This window comes from Dendrobates tinctorius, unplaced genomic scaffold (genome assembly GCF_039654945.1).
Source record: "Dendrobates tinctorius isolate UK_male_01 unplaced genomic scaffold, ASM3965494v1 ptg000156l, whole genome shotgun sequence".
Lineage (NCBI taxonomy): Eukaryota > Metazoa > Chordata > Amphibia > Anura > Dendrobatidae > Dendrobates > Dendrobates tinctorius.
The window spans coordinates 5,081,934-5,106,421 of NW_027361823.1; the positions used below are offsets into that span (position 1 = coordinate 5,081,934).

The window sequence follows — 24,488 nt, forward strand, 5'->3', positions numbered from 1 at the left end:
CGCGGTCAGGATCGCTGGTGCATCGCTAAGTGGTTGCAAGTGAGCTGCCACACAGGCAGATCTCACCAGCGACATAGCAGCGGTCGTTACTTACCTGTCAGACGAGGCGATCCTGACGTCCTCCCGATCGCGTCCACGCGTCGGTCCAGGACGTTCTCGCGCGATCAGCGATAACCAGCGGGGGAGCTGGTTGGAGGTAAGTATCACACATAGCGATATCGCTAGCAATATCGCTGCTGCGTCACAAAATCGGTGACACTTTAGCAATATCGCTTGCGATCTCGCTGTGTGTAACGGGGGCTTAACACATTCTGTAATTGCTGAGATAACCTGGTGTTTGCTAATAAAGCCTCACTTTTCTATTACAGCCTCTATTGTACTTCACCTGTATATCTTGGACTGGTCTGTCCAGAATTTCCTTCAGCAGGGGCAGATCTTCCTGGACCATGGTGGTAACCTCACCTTCCTTGAACAGAGAGCTGAATCTGCCGGCTCGGCCTGCTATTTGCAGAGCCTGGGAAGTGGTGATCGTATCAATCTCTTTCTCCCCTTTCTCATTCACTGTCGGCTTTACCAAGGAATTAAAAATAATTCTCCTTATGCTCCTAACAGTAGAAATAGGAAAAATAATTGTAAATCTGGAGAGATAGGCAAAAGGCATAGAACGAGATGACGCTTTAGTAACCCGTACTGTGACATTCTGGCTGGCACAAGCGTAGAGACCAAGTGCAAGATAACACAAAACTATTATAACAGAGCGCTTCAGCCTGCGTGGAAAACTATTCTGATTACAGTATAGTAAAACTCCTTTAACTGTAAAGAATGGCTTCCTAATAGGATATCTTAGATTATTAGACAGAAAAAAATAACACACATAAAAAAGTGACCTTTTGCAACAGATTTTCTCTGCACAATCATCTCTTCCTGGTTTTATAAAATTCCACGCTTTGTTATTTTCTTTGCTAGAGAGAAGCAGTGTAATGTCTGTAGGTTACAGCACTAAACAACCGCCGACTGGTAGACACTCACAGATCGGCAGGTGTTTAACCCCTTAATGACCAAGCCAATTTTACAATTCTGACCACTGTCCCTTTATGAGGTTATAGCTCTGGAACGCTTCAACGTATCCGGCTGATTCCAAGATTATTTTTTCGTGACATATTGTACTTCATGATAGTGGTAAAATTTCTTTGATATGACATTTAGATGTGAAAAAAACCCTGAAATATGGTGAAAATTTCACAATTTTCAAACTCTGAATTTTCTTGCCCTTAAATCAGAGTGGTGACATTTCCCACGTGTCTACTTTACATCAGCACAATTTTTTAAACTTTTTTTTTTTTGTCAGTAAGGTATAAGGGTTAAAAGTTGACCAGCGATTTCTCTTTTTTTTTTTTTTAACAAAATTTACAAAACTATTTTTTAGGGACCACCTCACATTTGAATTTACTTTGAGGGTGTACATAGCAGAAAATACCCAAAATTGACACCATTCCAAAATCTGCACCCCTCAAAGAGCTAAAAACCTCACTAAAGTTTAACTCTTCAGGTACTTCACAGGAACTGTAGCAATGTGGAAGGAAAAAAATGAACATTTCATTTTTTTCACAAAATTTTTTTACTTTAGACCCAAACTTTCTTATTTTCACAAGGGTAACAGGAGAAAATGGACCATAAAATTTGTTGTGCAATTTCTCCTGAATAAGCAGATACCTTATTTGTGGGGGAAACCTACACAGTAGAGCTCGGAAGGGAAGGAGCAATATTTGACTTTTTGAATATAAAGTTTGCTGGAATAATTAGCGGACGCCTTGTCGCATTTGGAGAGCGCCTGATATGTCTAAACAGTGGAAACCCCCCCACAGGTGACCCATTTTGGAAACCACACCCCTCAAGGATTTTATCCAGGGGTATAGTGAGCATTGTGAACCCACAGGTACAGCACAAAATTTGATAACATTAGGTCGTCATATTGAATACGTCATCATTAGTGTTGAGCGCGAGTGCTCGCTACTCCAGCATGCATTGGGTGCTCGGGTATGCACTGAATATCACGGGTGCTCGAGTGACACACTCGAGTCCCTGCCCCGCATGTTTTGTGGGTGTTAGACACCCCACAAAAAAACATGACAATGGTGGATTTGATTTACAATTTTTTTTATTGTGATCAATGAGATAGACCCTATCTAAGTGATCAAAAGGAACCAATAAGATAAATTTCCTACTGTTGCCGGGTTCCGATTGGCAGATGTTGTTGGGCACACTGCACATGCACACACCATTTTTTTCCCCAGGAAGATGACGCCGGGCAGATGGATAGATCAAAAGGGCTAGGGATGGCAGAGATATTGGGAGTCTCGGGAGGCATCATTTCTCTCGCCTCTGACATGTATAGCATGGTCAGAAGAGAAATCATTGATACAGCGGGCAAGTTATTTTTTTTTGTGATCACTATTATTCACTGAATAACGGTGACCAAGTGATCGGCCACCGGAAAATCCAGCCCTGATCATGTTCTTCGGGATCTTACCCCCTGTAGCCGATACCCCAGAGATTTTCCGACTCTGGGGGACGCTACAACCTTATTCCCGATCAAAGTTTCAAAAACAGCCATGAGGGAATAAGTACCATTAGCGTGAGTGAAAGTGTATATAGTGAGGGAAAGAGTAAAGGAGCAAATATGCAGTTCTCGGAGATACTCCCCTTTAATCATGAAGGGAAAAGGTGTTTGTGCAATTTCATACTGCTTTTGTTGAAAACATTTATCTTCAGGCAAATATACCATTTACAGATAAATAATAAACATTTGCTTGCTAATTACATAGTTGTGTATAAAGCTGCCAAAATTTGAACTTACAAGTTCAGCCCCATCCCAATAGCATCTGTGGCCACCAGGATTTTGCAGGGATCATCTGGGTCATTAAATTTATTGGCCTGTGCTATTTTTGTACCTAAAAGAAAAAGTGAACGATAATAATGTAAAACCAAAAGGACCAATATCCTGACACAGAGGAGATTTAGATTCAGGCATCTACAGAATACTGAAAGCTTGTTGTTAGAATATTGGGTGAATATAGCAATTATTGTGATTTGTTCTTAAAGCACTATTAATTGCAGGGCGGTGTACATGTGAAGAGTATATACTGTATATTTATACACATATATATACACTGGTACAGAGGGGTAGGGGATCCTGCCCTTATGGCTTATAATGTATAGGTTATTGGAGAGGGAGACAGTAGGTCAGGGGACGGAGGTGGCTGTGGGGTTATTGCCGGTTGTAGGCTCTCCTGAAGAGAGGAGTTTTCAGAAGGTTTGAATTGTGGGAGACAGTCCTTTAAAATATAGTGTTCTAAAAATAAAGGCCGCTGATAGGTCTCTGCTGGAAAAAACACATTCTACAAGTCTTTTTGAGATGATTCAGCAAGCAGCTCCAATTAGAAGGGGCGAGTCTAAATACACCAACACATCTTAGGCTATAGCAAAAAATATAAAACCTGCAAAAGACAAAGTGAGCAAAAACCCTGCTGTAACTAAATAAGTAAAAGCAAAAGTGCATCTAAATAATACAGAGTTTTTAGTAATAATGTTTTTGATCAAAAATAGCATGAAAAATAAAAAAATAGTAGAAAAGAGCAGCACTCACCGGGTAGTGTAGTTAAGGCTTTATTGTAAAAGCATATCAGCGGGAGAACGGGTGCAAAAAAGAGATAGCAACGACGATCGTTTCGCGCTGCAAAGGCGCTTCCACAGGTTAAGATGTCGTTGCCATCTCCTTTTTGCACCCGTTCTCCCGCTGATATGCTTTTACAATAAAGCCTTGACTACACTACCCGGTGAGAGCCGCTCTTTTCTACTATCTTTTGCTATGTGGATTAGCTTATTTTCCATGAATGTGCACCTAAGGGTAAAACAGTTGTATTGCCGGCTGCGTCTCTTTTATACACGTATGATGGTTCGGATGTGTGGACTATTGTGATGGTGCTCGCCTTCTATTTCTGGACTTTGTACATTTTAGGCTATGTGCGCACGCTGCGCATTCACCTGCGGGTTTTTCCACGCGGATCCGCAGGTAAAACCGCAGGTAACGTGACCTGCAGTTTTCCTGCGGATTAGCCTGCGGTTTCACACCTCTACTATGTTAAAAGTGTGAAACCGCTGCGGAATCCGCACAAAGAATTGACATGCTGCGATTTGTGAACCGCAGCAAAACCGCGCGGAAAAAAACGCATCGTGAGCACAGCAGATTTGAAATGCCATAGGCTAACATGGTACTGTACCATGTCTGCGGAACTGCTGCGTTTCCGCAGGGCCGGAAACGCAGCAGAATCCGCGTGTGCACATAGCCTTAGGGCGCAGCCAGACAGCCATATAAACAGGAGCGAGATCAGAATGCAGTGGCTGGCGGCTCTCCTGAGCAGGACAGCTGCATTTCGCTCGGGTTGGGAGAGCAGCTGGCCAGTCCCATGCACGGCGTTCTCATCTCACTCCGATTCATACGGCCATATGACTGTGCCCTTATAAATGCTTGTTAAGTGTCACTGTCTTGTGTTATGGGGGAAGATAACAGGATTTTTGCGTTGCTTACCGTAAAATCTGTTTCTCGAAGCCTTCATTGGGGGACACAGAGACCTTGGGTGTATGCTGCTGCCACTAGGAGGCTGACACTATGCACAAAAAAAGGTTAGCTCCTCCTCCGCAGTGTACACCCCACCGACCGGCAGAGAATTCCTCAGTTAGTGAGAAAGTAGTAGGAGAAGTAACAGAATAGGTTGACAACATAAACAACTCAACTGTAACCATTCAACCAAAGTAAGAACAGGAGCTGTAAAACATGGGAGGGTGCTGTGTCCCCCAATGAAGGCTTCGAGAAACAGATTTTACGGTAAGCAACGCAAAAATCCTGTTTTCTCGTTCGCCTTATTGGGGGACACAGAGACCTTGGGACGTCCCAAAGCAGTCCCTGGGGTGGGAAACAAACTTCCATCAGGCCAGCGGACTCACCACCGCGGCCTGCAGAATCCGTCTACCTAGGCTGGCGTCCGCCGAAGCGTAGGTGTGGACTCTGTAGAATTTCACAAACGTGTGAACTGATGACCATGTTGCAGCTTTGCAAAGCTGCAGTGCGGAAGCTCTGTGGCGCACCGCCCAGGAGGCACCCACTGCCCGAGTAGAGTGGGCCCTGATACCCGGAGGGGCTCCGCGACGCTTAACACGATAGGCTTCCAGGATAGCCGATCTGATCCAGCGAGCAATGGTGGCCTTTGACGCCGGGTGACCTTTCCGCGCTCCATCAGGGATAATGAAAAGAGACTCTGTCTTTCGCAAGGAAGTCGTCCTAGACAGATAGACTCTTACCGCCCTAACCAGGTCCAGCTTGTTCAAGGACCGCTCTCGGGGATGAGCTGGATTCGGACAAAAGGACGGTAGCACGATATCCTTGTTGAGGTGAAACGAGGACACCACCTTCGGAAGGAACGAGGGCGGAGGCCGCAGAACTACCTTATCCTGGTGGAGAACCAGAAAGGGAGAGCGGGACGAAAGAGTTGCCAGTTCCGACATGCGCCGGACGGAGGTGATGGCCACCAGAAAGGCTACCTTCCAAGAAAGGAGAGAAAGGGAAATATCCCTGAGGGGTTCAAAGGGCGGACCTTGCAGAACCTCAAGAACCAGATTAAGATCCCATGGATCCATGGGCGCCCGGTACGGCAGGACCGTGTGAGCCACGCCCTGAAGAAAGGTCTTAACCTGAGGACGGGAAGCCAACGTTTTCTGAAACAGAATGGACAGCGCCGAAACTTGACCCTTCAGGGAACTGAGGGCAAGCCCCGCATCCAATCCTGCCTGAAGAAACGCTAGGACTGAAGGGAGCGAAAAGGACATTGGCGCGACGTCATTGGTCTCACACCAAGTGAAATAGGCCTTCCAAGTACGGTAGTAAATCTTGGAAGATGATGGCTTTCTGGCTCGGATCATGGTCTGAATTACGTGGTCGGAAAATCCTGCTCGTTTCAGAACCTCGGTCTCAACAGCCACGCCGTTAAATTGAGCGGCCGAGAATTGGGGTGGCAAATCGGACCCTGAGACAGCAGATCTGTTCTGTCTGGAAGCTTCCAGGGGGCGTCCGCGAGAAGGTTGACAATGTCCGCGAACCAAGACCTTCTGGGCCAATTCGGGGCGATGAGAATGACCGGAAGTCCTTCTGCCTTGATCTTCTTCAACAGCTTGGGAAGAAGAGGCAGAGGAGGGAACAGGTAGGGAAGTTCGAACTGGGACCAAGGAACGGCCAGGGCGTCGGCGCCAACTGCCAGAGGGTCCCGAGACCTGGACACGAATTGTGGGACTTTCCTGTTGAGGCGAGACGCCATGAGGTCTACATCCGGGGTTCCCCACCGAAGGTAGAGCAGATGAAACACTTCCGGATGTAGGGACCATTCTCCCGCCGCGAGACCCTCGCGGCTGAGAAAATCGGCGGCCCAGTTGTCTACGCCGGGAATGTGAACCGCGGAAATTGTCGGAACGGAAATCTCCGCCCAACGAAGAATCTTGGACACCTCCGCCAGGGCTGAGACACTCCGTGTTCCCCCTTGGCGGTTGACATATGCCACCGCTGTGGCGTTGTCTATCTGAATCCGTACCGGCAGTCCCTTGAGGAGCCTTTCCCAGTGGACCAGAGCAAGATGGATCGCTCGAATCTCCAGAACGTTGATCGGCAGCGCTGATTCCCGATCCGACCATCGACCCTGAACAGTGTGGTTGCGGAACACAGCACCCCAACCGAGGAGACTGGCATCTGTGGTTACTATTTGCCAGTGAATGGGAAGGAAGGATCGACCCGATAGAATGAGAGGTGACGACAACCACCAGTTGAGAGACCGCTTGATCCGGTAAGAAAGATGGACAGGGCGATCCAGGGACCGAGGCGACCTGTTCCACTTCGATAGAATGGCCTGCTGGAGAGGCCTGGCGTGAAATTGGGCAAAGGGAACTGCCTCTATCGCCGCCACCATCTTTCCCAGGACCCTCATGGCTGTACGGAGGGATGGGAATCGCGAGGTCTGCAGCGATCGTACTTCCTGCTGCAGAGAGAGAATCTTTTCTTGTGGAAGAAAGACCCTTGACCGACGAGTGTCGAACAGAAGACCTAGAAAGACCAGGCGTTGGGTAGGAACCAGACAGGACTTTTTCCGGTTGACGATCCACCCGAAATTGGAAAGAGTGTCCAGGACGATTGACAAACTTTGGTGAGCCTGTTGGAATGAGGGAGCCTTGATCAGAATATCGTCTAGGTACGGGAAAAGAATGAGGCCTCTGACTCTCAACAAAGCCATCAACGCAGCCATGATCTTCGTGAAGACTCTGGGAGCGGTGGCAAGACCGAAGGGCAGTGCGACAAACTGGTAGTGGTGCTGTCGAATCGCAAAGCGCAGGAACTTCTGATGTCCGGAGAAAATTGGAACATGTAAATAGGCATCTTGGATGTCTATTGAGCACATGAATTCCTGCTCCTCCATGGAGGCGATGACCGAGCGAAGCGACTCCATGCGGAAGTGGCGAAGGCGGACTTTCTTGTTGAGCAGCTTGAGATCCAAGATGGGTCGAACTGCGCCGTCTTTTTTCGGCACTACAAACAGGTTCGAGTAGAACCCCGTGAAGCGCTCCGATTCGGGAACGGGCACAATCACCCCGGAACTGAGTAGAGCGGCGATAGCCGTAGAGAACCCCGGGATCAAGGCTGGATCCTTTGGAGGCCGGGATTCGAAGAAACGATCCCGTGGGAGAGAGACGAACTCTATCTTGTATCCTGAGGATACGACCTCCCTGACCCAGGCGTCCTCCACGGCGGCCAGCCAAACGTCCCTGAAGGAAAGAAGTCGACCTCCCAATTGGAAAGGCCCCTCGCGTGCCCGATGATAGTCATGCTGAAGTAGACCGTCCAGATCTAGACGGTCTGCCCTGGGAGGAGTGGGGTCGCCAGGAAGGAGTGGGTCTGAAGGAAACTTTCTTTCTCTCCTGGCGAGCCTGTGGTCTCTGTTGGCTGGAGGAGTTGTCCGCCGTATTGAAACGGCGGAAAGTCCGAAAGGGTCGAAACTGACGCCTTAGAGGGGGTCTGCGAGGCTTGGACTGAGGGAGGAGTGAACTCGTGCCTCCGGTGGCGTCCTTAATAATCTGGTCCAATTGGGACCCAAAGAGGCGCACCCCCTGAAAAGGCAGGTTAGTGAGGGACTTTTTAGAAGACAAGTCCGCTTGCCATGCCTTTAGCCAAATTGTACGTCGAATTGCAACAACGTTGCTTGACGCCTGAACTGCACAGGATGCAGCATCCAAGGAAGCGGAGAGAAGATAGTCCCCAGCATGGGAGATCTGATTGGCGAGATCGGCCAAATGCTCCGGTTGCGCCTTATCTAAGATGCCTTGACGAAGGTCGTCTGCCCACGTGGCTATGGCCTTTGCTGCCCAGGATGAAGCAAAGATTGGACACACCGCCGCTGAAGCCGCTTCAAAGGCAGACTTCGCCAGGGATTCTATAATCCTGTCATTAGAATCCTTTAGGGACGCCACGCCTGAAAGCGGGAGAACCGTGTTATTGGATAGCCTGGACACGGGCGGATCGACCGAGGGAGAGGCCGACCAGTTGTCCGTGAGCTCCTTAGCAAATGGGTAGAGTATGCCGAGACGTTTTCCTCTTTGAAAGCGTCTGGTCGGATCCTCTCTTTCCTTGGTAAAAATTTTCCCAAACTCGGAATGGAAAGGAAAAACCCTGGAAGGAGTTTCTGCCCGTCTGAACGAAACCTCCTGATCTGAGGATTTCGCAGGGGAGTCAGCAATATCGAAGGTATGATGGATCGCAGCAATGAGGTCCTGCACTGTGACCTTCATGCTTGCATCCTGGTCTGAATCCAGCTCTAAAATCCCCTCATATGACCTGTCCGAAAGCGCTTCCCCTGACTCGGGAGAGGAGGCCCGAGAGGGAGGCTGGTGAGAAGGGCTATGCGGTGAGATGGGACTAGGAGAGGATTCCGGCTGGGAATCTTGCCTGGGTCTTTTGCGACTACCGCTGGCTGATTCAGATGGAACAATTTGGGACCTGCTTGGCCCTGCTGAAGAGTCCAGGGGCAACTTATCAAGAACGGCCACCAGGGACTGAGACACCTTGGTGAGGTCTGCCACTGATTGAGATAGCGAGGAGGCCCAGCCCGGCATGGGGGGGCTCACTCACCACTGGGGCTATGGATGGCTCCTGAGCGGCGTCAGGCTGGATTGGATTGCTACAATCCAGGCAGAGGGGAGTGGACTGGCCTGAGGGAAGTTTGCGATTGCACGAAGAACATGCAAAGTACTTGACTAAAGTGCAGGGGGGGGCGGTAGAGCGGGTACGATCAGACTTAGAGTTAGACATAGTGAAAAGCTGAGGTAATGCCGGAAGGTTGGGGGACAGAGGGCGGAGAAGGGTCAGTCTGCAGTGCAGAGCTACTCACGGTCCGGTGTCCCCAGAAGCGACGCTCTGCGACCTGTCAGTGGATGCAGGTCAGAGCGAAATCCGGCCGACAGACCTCCTGAAAAAAAAACCAGCTGGAGAAGATGCTATCCAGTGAGGAGCTGGTGCCCGGCTAACAGGCTGGGAAAATGGCGCCTTCCTGAGAAAAAGCTCGCGTTCAGGAGATGAGGGAGGGCGGAGCACCACGCAGGGTTAACAATTCACCGCCCTCTAGCCAATAACAGGCTGGGCAGGTGAAGGACAGGCGGTGGGAGGACCTGGGAAGAGCGGGAGAGAAGCCCGCTTAGAAGAAAGGGGCGGGGGGCGTGGCCGCGACGCAGCGGTAGGCCCGAACTGAAGCCGGGGCCTAAATTAGTTGCGGCGGCCGCCTGTCAGCAAGGGGTCGGCGCGGAGGTCCGAAAAAGTGGGACGCCGCAGTCGCAAGCCGCTCCCAATGGGAAAAAACCCTGTGCTCCCTGTCCCCAGAAGGGGGGGGGGGAGGGAAGGGGGGATGTCCAGCAAGATTGAGCTGCCTATAGCCTTGTGGCGACTGCGAGCGACCGCAGCGCCTACAACCGGGGTTCCCCTGTGACCATTGAAGAGGCGACCGTCGGGAATGGGCAGCTAGGTAAATAAATAAAAAAAAAAAAAATACTCACCCATCCACGATCCGTTACCTGTCTGAAGAAGTCTTGCGTCTCATCCAACCGACAGGCTCTGGTAGGCGAGTGGGAGGGAGACTGGCGACAAGGACCCCTGGAGTCGCTGGCACGTCTTGGTGTCGGCGTCCGTCTGGCTGGTCCTGCCGCGGAGAACTGCAAGGATACGGGGTGGCAGTACACGCCGTACTTGCAGACTCCATGTGGGAGTACAGATGTGACTTTTCACTCTGTATCCCTCCGTAGAACCTGAAAAGGAACGACGCACGACGAGGTAGATATGGGTCTAATAAAAGACCCGTGTCCACCTCCTACTGACACTAAGCTAAACTGAGGAATTCTCTGCCGGTCGGTGGGGTGTACACTGCGGAGGAGGAGCTAACCTTTTTTTGTGCATAGTGTCAGCCTCCTAGTGGCAGCAGCATACACCCAAGGTCTCTGTGTCCCCCAATAAGGCGAACGAGAAATATCGTTTTCAAGCTGAGAACAGAAGGACTCACCTGGAGGTAGGCTGCCATAGATTACAGCACATTCTAAACCCCGTGCCTCGATCTGCCGGCTAACAGAGAAGATGTCGTTCTTATTGAAACAAACTATACAGTCGCCAGGCCTTAGATTATTCAATGACTGGAGAGCATGATCCAAAATCTTAAGAGATGTCAGTCTTTCATAATTCCGTACCTCAAAAGAAAAAATAAGGATACTACATACAATACTAATTCTTGCAGAGCAACCAGTTAGGGGGTCTCTAATTTACCCTGTTACCAACATAAGGCCATATTATATATGATCGTCACATGTAATCTAATCACGACGGCCACAGGAATCTGCCGTTGAGAAATACTATATCTCTGCGTGCCTCAGACTCTACATAGTTTTTTGTCTTACTCAAAGGGGTTTTGCAAAAAAGACAACATTCTGGCATACAACATTGTATGCAAAGTTACAGAGGCGCTGTGTCAGAGGAATCAAATGGCGGAAGTTGAAGCTCTATCATTTGTGCATGAGACTAAAGCAAATCTGTAAGTACAAAATGACTGTCCAAACTAAGCGGAGGTGCTTGGCACGGCCAAACAGTTCTACCTAATTGTATGCTATCCATCACCTCCCTTCTCTGCTTCCAAAAGCAAAACCTGTAAAATCAATGGAGAGGGGGGGTGAAAATAAATGGAAAATAAAAAGTTGGGAAGAAGCGCTGAACAACGTGGCCACACCATACGTGTACTGAGCACCTGTGTGTGGTTTACACAATTATGATGTACTGAGACTCCCTTGCATGTCCAACAAGTAGCCATTCATTATTAAAGAAAAATTGATTGCATGTGTAAACATTTAGAAAGAATTTGCAGCTTGAGCTAAAATTGTTGTTTTTTTTTTACAATTTTTATATTATGAAATTCTGCTTTTTTGTATGGGGCAAAAGAGGGATTTTTGGTACTCACCGTAAAATCTATTTCTTGGAGCCTTGATTGGGGGACACAGGTAACCATGGCAGCATACACCCATGGTTACCTGTGTCCCCCAATGAAGCGATAAAGAAAAGTGGTTGATTGAAACCTCCCATCCTTTGAAAAGCAAATCTAGGCAAGATGCCTAGTGCAGCTCTCAGATCTGGATAACTTCTATAATCCACCAGGTACCTTACAAGTACTGCTTTCATATATTTTGCAGGACTATAGCAAAAACAACTACAGTCTTTACACTGTTGATATCAGTAGCTATTCTTACTCCTGACCTCTATAGTAGAAATCAACTAGAAAAGAAACCTAACGTAATAATGTTACCTCTACTTCTTCACCAGTTGTGTACATCAGCTCGGTTACTAAATTAATAGCAGCCATCTCCCCACATACATGGATTTCTTGAGCACAGAGGCCTAAAACGGAAAATTCAACAGCTTCAATTAAAAAGATGAGAAAGAGATCAGAAAAGGAAAGGGGAGCACAGAGAGAGAGAGAGAGAACAGGGAACAAAACGAGGATTAGAAATGGGGAAAAAAATGTAGAGCGAGTACCTAAAAGTGCTCTTGTCCAAGCCCAACCTCTACCAGGATCTCTTATCATCTGAATCTCATCTATCACAGCTACCTCATCTTAAAAAAATAAACAAACATCATTGGTATCATAATACGCCAGTAAGGATGTGGCATTTTAGTTGCACTGGAGGTTGCTTACAAGGTGTGTTCACACTGCACATCTCCACTGTGCACGCAGCGTGTGCCGAAGCCTTTCCTTCTGGATCTACATATATCAGCTCCTCTCCTGTGATTAAATCACATGGCACACCCTACAGAAAGAAGAAAATATAGAATAGACACTATCTGAATTGTTTCCAACATCTCACACTGAGAAAACACAGGAAGATGAAAGCTCTGCTAGAAGCAATACGTCAATTCTAGCAGAATAGATAACAAAATATAATATTAAAGAGAAAATTCTTACCGCATCATTACTCTTCTTGTAAATTTCATGCGCAAGAAGTTTTAATGGGCCACAATATATCCCAGATTTGGCCCCCATGTATCTCTGGATCGCATGATATGTTTTGCCACTGTTTGTGGGTCCAGCGTGAAAAATAATCTTGCGCTGAATTGCTCTCGCTTCAGGATACCTATATCAAAATCACAGAAAGATGGTTCACACTGAGAGCTTTGAAAACAGCATATTAGCAAACTAAACCATACACAAGTGTCTGTTCATACACAGAATACTATGTGGTCAAGAGTGTCAGAAGCATTTATAGCAATGACACCCAAATGGGGGGGGGTTCACATACCAATTAGGAGGTAATCTCAAATCGCTTATTTTCCGGAGATCGTCCATACAATCCAGCATTGGGAAGACCTGCCTCGCATGTCTCATGAAGAATGGGAAAATATCATCCATGTGACCTAAATAAAGCATAAAGTCATTACAAAAGGACACCATGTTTCAAGAAGGGCAGCTTCAATGCAAGCAACTTAGCAATGAAGTCAGCAGTGGCACACTAATTTATTGTCCAAATATTTGTTAATGATCAAAATAGTTTAAATAGGTTGTTCACTACTTTATCACTGATGCCCTATCCTTTGGATAGGTCACCAATGCATGCTCGATCGGGATCCGACACCTGGCGATCAGCCATTATATGTGCCGGTGGCCGGAAATGCTCACATGCAGAGTTAGCAGTCTTCTGATTGCAGCTGCGACCGGGTACTAAACATCCGACTCCTATTGATTTGAATAGGAGGCGGCTGTGAAGTACCCAGCCATGGCCACTATAAGAATATGGCCATCTCTGCAAGTGAGCATTTTAGCCCGACAGTTGCCTACAGCAGCAGATTGGCGGGGGTGCAGGGTGTCAGACCACGACCGATCAGACATTGATCACCCATCCTAAGGATAGGTCATCAATGCTAATAGTAGTGGACAACCTCTAACTTTCCGGAAACACTTCATTTACAGAGGTCCGCGAGTTTGGATCTCTACCAATCATTAGAAAGGAGAGGTCCCAATGGATTTTTGCTTTAGCGATTCAGGCCACTACATTTTTACAACACTCCATTTATGTCTTTAAAAAGTCCAGCAACATTTACTTTGGAGATCACTCAGATAAAAGCCAGAAGTATGTACTTCTTCAATGGCACTACATTAGTCTCTGTTCACAGCCCTCCAGATGACAAATGTGATGGGGAGCAATAAAGTATTGAATATGTGTATATAATACAATGAGCCGTTCCTTATGGTTTGTGGTACACATACCAACTCCACAGCAAATATCATTCAAGACAATGTGCAGATCCACTTGCAGAGGGTCACTTTCCATAACATATCTCCTGAAGCTGATAAAAGCTTGATGAAAAAGACGAGCTGCAAGAAAATAAGACTTCAAATCAATTTGTGTGAACTCCTGTTTGTGTCTCGTAAGTTACATAACGTCTTCACTTCATTTACATTCAGCACAACGCATTGTGTTCTGCTTGAAATCTGTCAGTCCTAGGAAATAGAAGTGCAAAATGCTCCTTATAGAAAGTGAAAGAAAACGTGTTATCCAGAGATGTGAGATCAGATCCAGGGCTGTGGAGTCTGAGCTCATTTTGGTGGAGTCGGTATAAAATGGTCCGACTCCTAAAATATATAATAAATTGGGTACAGTAGTTCAATGCAGAATGTGCTGAATATTTTTTCAGAGGAATTTGGGAAAGTTATGAAATGTCCTATAAATGGCTGTTCTGTTCCTGATCTAAGGCTACATTCACACACAACGTTTTTGCTGCGTTTTTTGAGGATACGTTTTTTAGCCGCAAAAGCAGATCAGCTTTTTAAAAAAACGCATCACCTGAAAGGTTTTTGAGCTCATAGCTAATGTTTTCAATAGGAAAAGCAGATTAGAAATCTGCTCTATCTATCCATTTATCCATATCTGTCTATCCATATCTTATCTGTACCAAAAAGAATGAAAGCCGGGTAGCACACAGACTAACAATTTTTTTTTAGCACCAGTCAGGTACACCTCATAGCTGCCCAAAAGGACGCCCAGGACAGGCATTGCTCGTCTTCAGTAACACATCAACATCAATTGATAGTTGGAATAAATAGACTGAATTCATCACCACATCTTCTTAAGGTGCAGGCTTTATTTTCAAGTGTAGGGGTGTGCAGTATGATGTTCTGCAGCAGCTGAGCTGTGCAGTATGAGGTTCTGCTCCCCCCTAGGTTTGATCCTGGCTACGCCCATGGTGTGAATGTAGCCCGAGGGTCTAGGCTTGGTCTTAGCTGAGATAAGTCAGTGCTGCACTCCAGCACCAGTGAAGCTCCTCCTCTACAGACAAGGGAACAAAGTAAACACACACAGAAAGATGGAGGCCTGCACTCATCTCAGAAGAATTGCTAGAGTGAACAGGATAATAAGATTAAGGTAATTACTTCTTAAAGCATATTTAAACTTTCTATAAACTGTGCATAAATCAATAGTCCAGTATACTGTATGTTCTCTCTGTATGCTTGTTTGTTTTTTCTTTGAGCTCATATACTTTTGGGAAGCTAGCTTTTTATATAATATACATACAATATACAGAGAAAATACAGTAACAGGATTAATGAGGACTTATATGAGGACTTGTATAGGTATAGAAGCCAAAACATCAAGTTATTAGCTCTGTTATCAGTTTCTTTGTTCCTGGAGTATGATACACAACAAACTTGCTCCCTCCCTCCTCCCCTCTTAATAGACTGTGAAGCATTTAGTGAGCTGTACCCTAAGAAAAGCGTGAGTTTGGAAATTCAAAGTAAAGCTATCTAATAACATTTTACAAACTTTATATTTGTCAACTGTACTATTGATTTATGCAAAGTTTGTTTTGTTTCTATCTAAAATTATAGACTGGGGAAAGTATGTATTTGATACACTGTCGATTCCCACCTACAAAGAATGGAGAGGTCTGAAATGTTTAATCATAGGTACAATTCAACTGAGAGAAACAGAATCTACAGGAAATGTCTGACCTCTGTAACTGCAAACAAAGGTTTCTGTACCAAATAATAAGTTCTGTTTTTCTATTGTATAAAATACATATTTCATGCAATAAAATGCATATTATTTAAGTCATACAATATGATTTTCTGGATTTTTTTTAGTCTGTCTCTCACAGGTGAAGTGTACAATTGCAGACCTCTCCATTCTTTGTAGGAGGGAAAACTTGCAAAATTGTCAGTGTATCAAATTCGTATTTTCCCCCACTGTACATGGTTCCCTGCTCTTGCTGGAATTATAATATACATTATTTTATTTTATTTTATAGGACAAAATTATTTTGAGAGTGAATTTATATGATTACAAAATGTCTAAGAAGCTCCCCATGAAGTCAGCTGTATTTGAGCATTTCACAGTGACTCAAGATGAAAAATATTGTGTGTCAATGTATGACAAGTGACCCAGAGGAAAACAAATGCTGTGATGCCAAAATCAGTGCATACTCAGGTAGTGATAAAAATGCTCCTACAAAAGCTTCCAATCTAAAAAGACATTTACATCGCTTCTACCCAGAAGTTTTCAAAGCTGTGACTGAGAAAGATAACAGCAGCACCAAGAAACCCGCGCCGAGCACTTCCTGCCAGGCAAAGGATGAGGAAAGAGCATCTCAAACATCATTAACAAGATATTTAGGAAGTGACAAAGTTACTTTAACAATAACAGAAGATATTGTTTAAAAGACAGCTCATACAGCTTGTTGTGAAGGACTGTGTACCATTATCATTATTTGCACGACCAGCTTTTACAGCTCTTAATGGAGAAATGGCCCGCAAACTTGGTTTCTCTGGAAAGAGAAAGTATTAGAAAATTAGTGATTGAAGAAGCCCTTAAACAAAAGGAAGATCTTAAAAAGACGCTTCATGTTTCTTAAAATGGATGCATGCACACTTCACAGAGTGAACTATTTTGCCATCAATGTTCGATATGTTTGTGACAACAAAGAAATTGTTATCAAGACACTGGCAGTAAAAGACACTAAAGTTCATCACAGCAGCCAGTTTCTCCAGGCCTTAGTGGAAAAAGTTCTGCAAGATTACGAACTCAAAAAAAGAACAGGTTCTTGCTATTGTAACGGATAATGCTTCAAACATAAGTACAATTAAACTGATGAATGAGAGTAATGAACAACAGCTAGAAGAAAATATAGGATTCGGTATGTTTGAGATGGAAGGCCACAGTGCTGTTCATGTAACTGAGGAACAAACAGATATTACTACAGAAGAACAGCAAAATTATACTGTAGAAATAGATGATCTTGTTAAAGCTGCTTCAAAACACTTTCCTATTCATCACATGCGCTGTGTTGTGCACACGCTGCAGCTGGCAATAAGATAAAGTCTGCAAACGGGACATGCTGGAAATCTGATTGGAAAAGTGAGGAAATTGGTTATTGCTGCCAGAACTCCTAAAATTGATTCCATCTTGAAGAGACGTGCTGGGAAAGGGGCAATTCTCAATCAAGCCACTCGGTGGGGCAACCTTTATTCAATGATTGAGCGATTGCTTGAACTAAAACCGTTTCTTATAGATATGGCGAACCCTCAGGTAACCCTAAATGAAGGTCAATGGACACAGGTGGCTGAATTGAAGGAATTGCTTAATCACCCATGTACTGTGACTAAAAAATTACAAGCTGAGGATTTGACTCCTGGCATTTTCATAAGAAAGTGGAAGAACTTGCTATTTTGCCTGTCCCAAAGAGGAGGTTTAATCACAGATGGCATTTCTGCTTCAATGAAATGGAGAGAGACACAGCTATTGGAAAATAAAATTTTTCTGGCAGCTGTTTATGTGGACCCAAGTCATCGTATACTGCTTGATGATCAACAGCTTACTAAAGAAAAAGAAGCTCTGACTGAGGTAGCAGTTAGGATGAGTGGCCTACAGAAGGACTGCCAGGCGCAAGAGGACTTGGGTCCTGACAGTGCTACTGCTGCCATATCTTCATCCTCATCAGATGAGGAGTTTGACAAGTATTTGGATGACATGGAGCAGGCAAAGCATTGCCACAAGGAAAAACAGGATTTTTGGTTGCTTACCGTAAAATCTGTTTCTCGGAGCCTTCATTGGGGGACACAGGAACCATGGGTGTATGCTGCTGCCACTAGGAGGCTGCCACTATGCAAATAAGGTTAGCTCCTCCCCCGCAGTATACACCCCACCGACTGGCGCTCGATTAATCAGTTAGTGAGAAAGCAGTAGGAGAAGCAATAGAATAGAGAACAAACAGGCAACTCAACTAGAACTATATTACACAGAACAAAGTAGGAAGTTGAAAACATGGGAGGGTGCTGTGTCCCCCAACGAAGGCTCCAAGAAACAGATTTTACAGTAAGCAACCAAAAATCCTGTTTTCCCTATCGCTTCATTGGGGGACACAGGAACCATGGGACGTCCTAAAGCAGTCCCTGGGGTGGGAAACAAACTTCCATTAGGTCAGCGGACTCACTACCGCCGCCTGCAAGATCCTTCTTCCTAGGCTGGCATCCGCCGAAGCGTAGGTGTGGACCTTGTAAAATTTTGCAAACATGTGAACGGAGGATCATGTTGCAGCCTTACAAAGCTGCAGCGCAGAAGCCCTGTGGTGCACCGCCCAGGACGCGCCCACTGCCTCGGTGGAGTGAGCCTTAATCCTAGAAGGGGGCACTCTGTTCTTGATCCGGTAAGCTTCTAAGATTTGCTCGCTGGATTAGATCGGCATAGTCGCCTTGGAGGCTGGCAAGCCTTTTCGTGCACCATCTGGGATGACGAAAAGGGAGTCTGTCTTCCAGAACGCATCAGTTCTAGCCAAATAGACTGTCGTCACCCTGACCAGTTCTAGTCTGTTCAAGGAGCATTCCCGGGGATGAACTGGAGCTGGGCAGAAAGAAGGTAGAACGATGTCTTCATTCAGGTGGAAAGCAGATACCACCTTGGGGAGGAAGGACGGTGGAGGCCGTAGAACCACCTTATCTTGGTGAATCACCAAAAAAGGAGGTCGACAAGAAAGATCCGCCAACTCTGAGACACCCCGGATGGGAGTAATGGCCACAAGAAAGGCCACTTTCTAAGAGAGAAAGGATAGAGAAACATCCTTGAGAGGCTCAAAGGGGGAACCTTGCGAGCCTCTAGGACTAGATTGAGATCTCAGGGATTCAGTGGAGCCCGATATGGCGGAACTGCATGGGCAGCCCCTTGCGAAAAGGTTTTGACCTGCGGCCGAGAGGACAGCGTCTTCTGGAAAAGAATTGAAAGCACCGAAACGTGACCCTTTAGAGAACTAAGGGCCAGACCAGCGTCCAGACCTACCTGGAGGAATGCTAGGAGTGAAGGGAGCGAGAAAGACATGGGCGGAATGCGATTGGACTCGCTCCAACGAAAATAGGCCTTACATGTTCGATAGTAAATTCTGGAAGACGAAGGCTTCCTAGACCAGATCATTGTGTGAATTACCCGATCTGAAAAACCTGACTTTTTCAGCACCGCGGTCTCAATGGCCACGCCGTCAAATTGAGCGACCGAGAATTGGGGTGGTAAATTGGACCCTGAGATCTGGTCCGTCTGGAAGTGTCCAAGGAGCATCCGCGAGAAGGTTGACTATGTCCGCGAACCAAGACCTTCTGGGCCAATCCGGCGTGATGAGGATCACTGGTACCCCTTCTGCCTTGATCTTCTACAACAGCTTGGGGAGAAGAGGAAGGGGAGGGAACAGATAGGGGAGCGCGAACTGTGACTAAGGAATAGTCAGAGCATCGGCATCCACCGTGAGGGGGTCGCGGGCCCTGGATACGAACCGTAGAACTTTCCTGTTCAGACGGGACGCCATCAGATCCACGTCCGGAGTACCCCATCGAAGGCAAATCTGATGGAAGACTTCCTGATGCAGAGACCATTCCCCTGCCGCGAGGCCCTTGTGGCTGAGAAAATCGGTGGCCTCGTTTTCCACGCCAGGAATGTGTACGGCGGATATCGCTGGGACTGACATTTCTGCCCAATGAAGTATCTTGGATACCTCAGGCAACGCCAAGGTCTGAGACACCTTGGTGAGGTCCGCCACAGATTGTGACAGAGAGGAAGCCCACCCTGGAATGAGGACCTTAACCTCACTCGGGACAGCCGGGGGCTCCTGGGCGGTGGGTTCAATGGGCTTGCTGCAGTCCTGACAGAGGGGAGAGGACTGACATGATGGAAATTTGCATTTGCAAGAAGAACATGCAAAATGACTGACTACCACGGAGGAAGAAGCAGAGCGAAGTGGTTTAAAATTTGACATGGTGAGCTAACCCACTAACAGTGCCAGACGGTTAGGGGACGGAGAGCTGAGGAGGGTGTCAGTCTGCAGTGCAGAGCTACTCACGGAACCAGTGTCCTGAAGCGACTTCTAATAAGGGACTGCATACTGAAGAGAAGACGAGCAGCTGACAGGCTGAGGGAAATGGTCTGTGAGAGAAAAGCGCGTGCTCCTGAAAACAGTGGGCGGTAATTAGCTCACAAGAGAGGGAGGTGGAGCTAACCGCTCTCTCAGGAGCACAAAGATGGCGCTACTCCCCGCCTATAGGACGACTGGGAGGAGTGGGCGGGGCTATACGTTGCCTATAGCCCTTAATGAAGCGGTGGGCGGCGCAAGACGGGCGGGAATGTCCCTTGGAAGAAAAGCCTGCCCGAAAAAAGGGGGCGTGGCCTTGCCTCAGAAACTAGGCCCGAACAGAAGCCGGGGCCTGGATTAGAAACTGTGGCCGCCGGAGGGCGCGGAGCCCTTTCAAGGAACTCAGATCTGCGGCGCTAGCAGCCTGATATTTGGTGAAGTCAGGTAACTTCCTATTGGTGAGGTACTGATGCCCGTTCCCCACCGCCCAGGGGAAGAATGCTACTGCCAGGAGGAAGGGAGAGGGGCTCAGACTGCCGATACTTTCCTTCTGCAGTCATGACTTACCTCATTATCCAGTGGCAAATTAAGCAGACCGTGTCTCCATCGACCGACAGGCTCTGGTTAGCGAGTGGGTGAGAGACAGATGGGAAGCCCGAACACGCATCCGTGTTCCTGCCCGGTAGACATATGAGGATACGGGGTGGCAGTACACGCCTTACTCATAGCCTCATTGTGGGAATACAGATGTGACTATTCACTCTGTATCCCTCCGGAACCTGTAAAGGAACGACGCACACTGAGGTAGATAAGGGTCTAATGAAAGACCCGTGTCCACCTCCTACTGACACTAAGCTAAACTGATTAATCGAGCGCCAGTCGGTGGGGTGTATACTCCGGGGGAGGAGCTAACTTTTTTATTTGCATAGTGTCAGCCTCCTAGTGGCAGCAGCATACACCCATGGTTCCTGTGTCCCCCAATGAAGCGATAGAGAAAAGATTTCACTCCGTTTCCTATAGCAAGCAGATTGACCATGTTTCAGCAAAATGTTTCACTTGCTCTCAAAGAAATAGAAAAATTCAACCGATCATCAAAACTGACTGTGCATGAGGCAATTCCTTTGTACCCGGAAATTGTTAGAGATGTTGCCCATGTGGTTACGGCTTTGCCTCCAACCCAAGTTAGTGTAGAGAGGTTGTTCTCCAGCCTTAAAATTATTAGGTCAGATTTGTGGTCAGCCAGCGACGACAGCCTGCAATGACACTGTCTGAGAAGTGCAGTACCGAGCAGTGGCTGCAGACAGCAGCCAGCAATGAGAATTCACAATGACACTGTGTGGGCATGGCTGGGATCTTGCAGTCTCAGTGCTGAGGTGCAGAGCCACTGATTGAGTTCAGGCAGTCCTTGCATAATCGCTGTCAATCTAGATATAATAGTACTTAGTATGCAAATTAAGGGGAATAAGTTCATTGAGATTGAGCCCTTGATCATGCCAAGGAAGCACTAAAGGCCCCTCATTTGCAACATTCTTGCAACAAAACCATTAAAACCTATACTACAACTATGATTTTCAAAGTGGAGAAGTCCCCTAACTTTTTTTTTTAAGTAGCTTTTTGGGGGTGACAGATTCTCTCTAAACACAACTGACCAACATTAAATATAGGCTGAATAGTAGAGCAACAGTCAGTTAATATTGAGGAACTGGTTCTGCCTTATGTAAAAGAGGGAGGAATTACTAGAGACTGTAAGAGCCAGCAAAGCTATTCTACTGGTCTGTTAAATAATTCTGGTAGCCAGTAAATACAAATGATCATAAATATCACTAGATAACAACTAATGTTCCAGAGGGGAAGTTCAAGGGGCACTAGCTACATGGCTACTGGGGTTAGTCCTCACCAGTCTAGTAATAGCGCAATCACACTACTGCTCAATAATTAGTCCTCAGTCAACAGATAGAATTTCTCACCATCCAAACCATTCTCTGCAGCCAGTTTTTGTATTTCTTTTCTTCTGTAAAACTTGTTTAAAATGTTCAAAACTTCGCCTAAAAAGAAAGAAGTCACATAAGGATTATAAGGGATATGTAACAGTTCAACAACCTTGGGTAAAGAAGAAAAAAAATGTACAGTAGTCCTCTTGGAAAAAAAAAATAAAGAATTCCCATAGTGTCTATGACTATGTCCCACATTCATAGTCAAATGCCAGATCTGTAAATGTATATAAACAGTTACTTGCAAACGGTGTACTTTCAGCTGTAAATATCATTGCACAGGGACTAATTCTTGAGATGAGAACACTAGGAAAACACCAATGCACGCAAGTAGAACAGCATAACACAAATGTCTTTGGATTAAACTTTTAAGTAACCCAATTTAGCTGAGACAAATGAAATCCACAAACAATTGTACAGTTTTTGGTGCAGAGTGTGCCTGGAAGCAACAGAAGAGAAATGTATTTTTATTTTACTCACTTAATATAGCGCCATTAATTCCACAGCGCTTTACAGACATCCCCGATGGGGCTCACAATCTATATTGCCTATTAGTATGTCTTTGGAATGTGGGAGAACCCGGAGGAAACCCACACAAACACGGGGAGAACATACAAACTCCTTGCAGATGTTGTCCTTGATGGGATTTGAACCCAGGACCCCAGCGCTGCAATGCTAACCACTGAGCCACCGTGCTGCCCAGAAATAAGACTCTCTCTTCATGTACAATGTCGGGCAGCCTCAGACATTGGTATATAGGCCACCAGCCTTTGAATGCAATCTTTAGACGCCAAGTCAGGAGACTTTTGCCTAAAACTCCCAATTAGATCCAAATGAGATAATTTGGAAGAAAAACCCATTGTATGGGAAAAAGTAATAGACTGGGGCTGCTTTGCTACATGCAGCAAACCTGTGGCTTACTTTAGGATTAAGGACTATTTTAGGCTTTGTGCCAAATTATGGCCAAGATTCAAAGCATTTACCCTAGAAAACTGGAGTGATAAACCTTTAATGTTGGCGTTTTCACTGCACTTTCACCCAGCTCTGACAAAGTTAAAAAAATGGAAACACAATGCAGACACAAAAGATATCCACCACTAAAAGGGTTGTCCTGTCCAAAATTGCAAAGTCTGTGGTCACGCTACTACTGACTGCAGAATCGTGATATGATTCCCCTGAATGCCCTGTGACCGCCTGTATGTGATCTACAAACTTGTGGTAATGTTTAGACTAGAAGAGAAATGAAAGATGCTGGAGGAGACTAGTTCACACAGGGCAGCATATATAAAAATCATATACATTGGATCACATCACTGACCACTCGCACTGATAATCACAGGTAATTGTGACAGCGTGAATGTCACACACTGTCACGATATAGCAGCCTGCAGTTACCTTTGCTTCTTAAACTGGAAAACCCCATTAATGGAATGGTCCTAGATTAGATACAAGGTCTGGCCTATAGGCTGAGGCTGATATTGCAGCTTTTCCCCAATTGGACTGAGGTGCAATAGCAGGGACGGCCATGGACAGGCAGGGGAGTGTTCTGAAGATAGAGAAGAGCAGGCTCTTTTGGAATCTATTCAGACTGGAGTAACACGGTGACTTTGGCAGGGACACGGCTTGTGCTGCTAAAGATCTCTGCTACATCACAGCAAAGCGCAAGCGGGAATGCACTGCGACCAGTCACTAAAAGTGCTACTCTGGTTTTGTGAGTGGTTTGTGCCGTCGCAGTCCCTCACAAGTTACAACGTGGCCCCACTCAGTTGCATTATGTTGCTGCGGCCATTGTCACCTGAATGCAGATGGCAGGGGGGGACATTTTCACCACTTTCATCTTTTTGGGAAGAAGTGAGCACACACAGCATAAACCACAGTCCCCCTGGGTGTCCTGCAGTCCTGTGCTGCACATCAGTGCCCCCACACTCACTCTTATTTAGAGGCTGGGTCAGCTCAGCCCCAATGTCCCCCTCCGGGCTGTCTGTGTTCTTCAGCTCCACGGGGATGAACAGTGACGTATCCAGCCGCTTGCCGTTATCAGTGGAGAACGTCCTGTACAGGGGCCGCGTCCTCGGCCATCCGGTCACCGAGCTGGGGACAACATTCCCGCGTTGAACAGGCGGCTGCAGGCTCCGTCTAGACAGCTGCAGGCAGCACCGAGCCCAGGAAGACGCTCTCCTCGTGTACATCGCGGGGAGGCCACATACACAGCACTACAACTCCCGCCGGGCATTACATGGAGGCTGACATTCCTGGCCGCAAGTCCCCGGTATCAGCAGCATGACTGCCTAGGCGCAGGAGAATGACGTATGTGATCCAGCATTGCAAGCAGAGAATGGGCAAGACACCGAGGCGCGGCCTGATGACGTCACCAGACAAGCTCCAGCACCCGGAAGAGGGAACCTTCAGGGAGCGCTGCGGGATGATGACGTCAGCTGGAAGGCCCCAACACTAGGTGGCTCGGATAACGCCTGCATGACATTGACGGCTCGGAGAGCCTCAGC

General features: G+C 46.7%; 1 protein-coding gene across 1 annotated transcript in view; it reads right to left on the minus strand.

The window, feature by feature from the left end:
* SUPV3L1 (Suv3 like RNA helicase) overlaps positions 1–24,488 on the minus strand; it is a 32,321-nt gene extending 7,833 nt beyond the window's left edge. Inside the window, exons 1-11 of the mRNA XM_073548169.1 lie at positions 23,915–24,488; positions 21,961–22,038; positions 13,878–13,985; positions 12,913–13,027; positions 12,579–12,747; positions 12,312–12,423; positions 12,152–12,229; positions 11,922–12,013; positions 10,638–10,818; positions 2,858–2,951; positions 386–605 (exon numbers count right to left, since the gene is read on the minus strand). Coding sequence (XP_073404270.1) covers positions 386–605; positions 2,858–2,951; positions 10,638–10,818; positions 11,922–12,013; positions 12,152–12,229; positions 12,312–12,423; positions 12,579–12,747; positions 12,913–13,027; positions 13,878–13,985; positions 21,961–22,038; positions 23,915–24,173 — 1,506 coding nt within the window. The 5' untranslated portion in view covers positions 24,174–24,488. The remainder of the gene's footprint in view (positions 1–385; positions 606–2,857; positions 2,952–10,637; positions 10,819–11,921; positions 12,014–12,151; positions 12,230–12,311; positions 12,424–12,578; positions 12,748–12,912; positions 13,028–13,877; positions 13,986–21,960; positions 22,039–23,914) is intronic.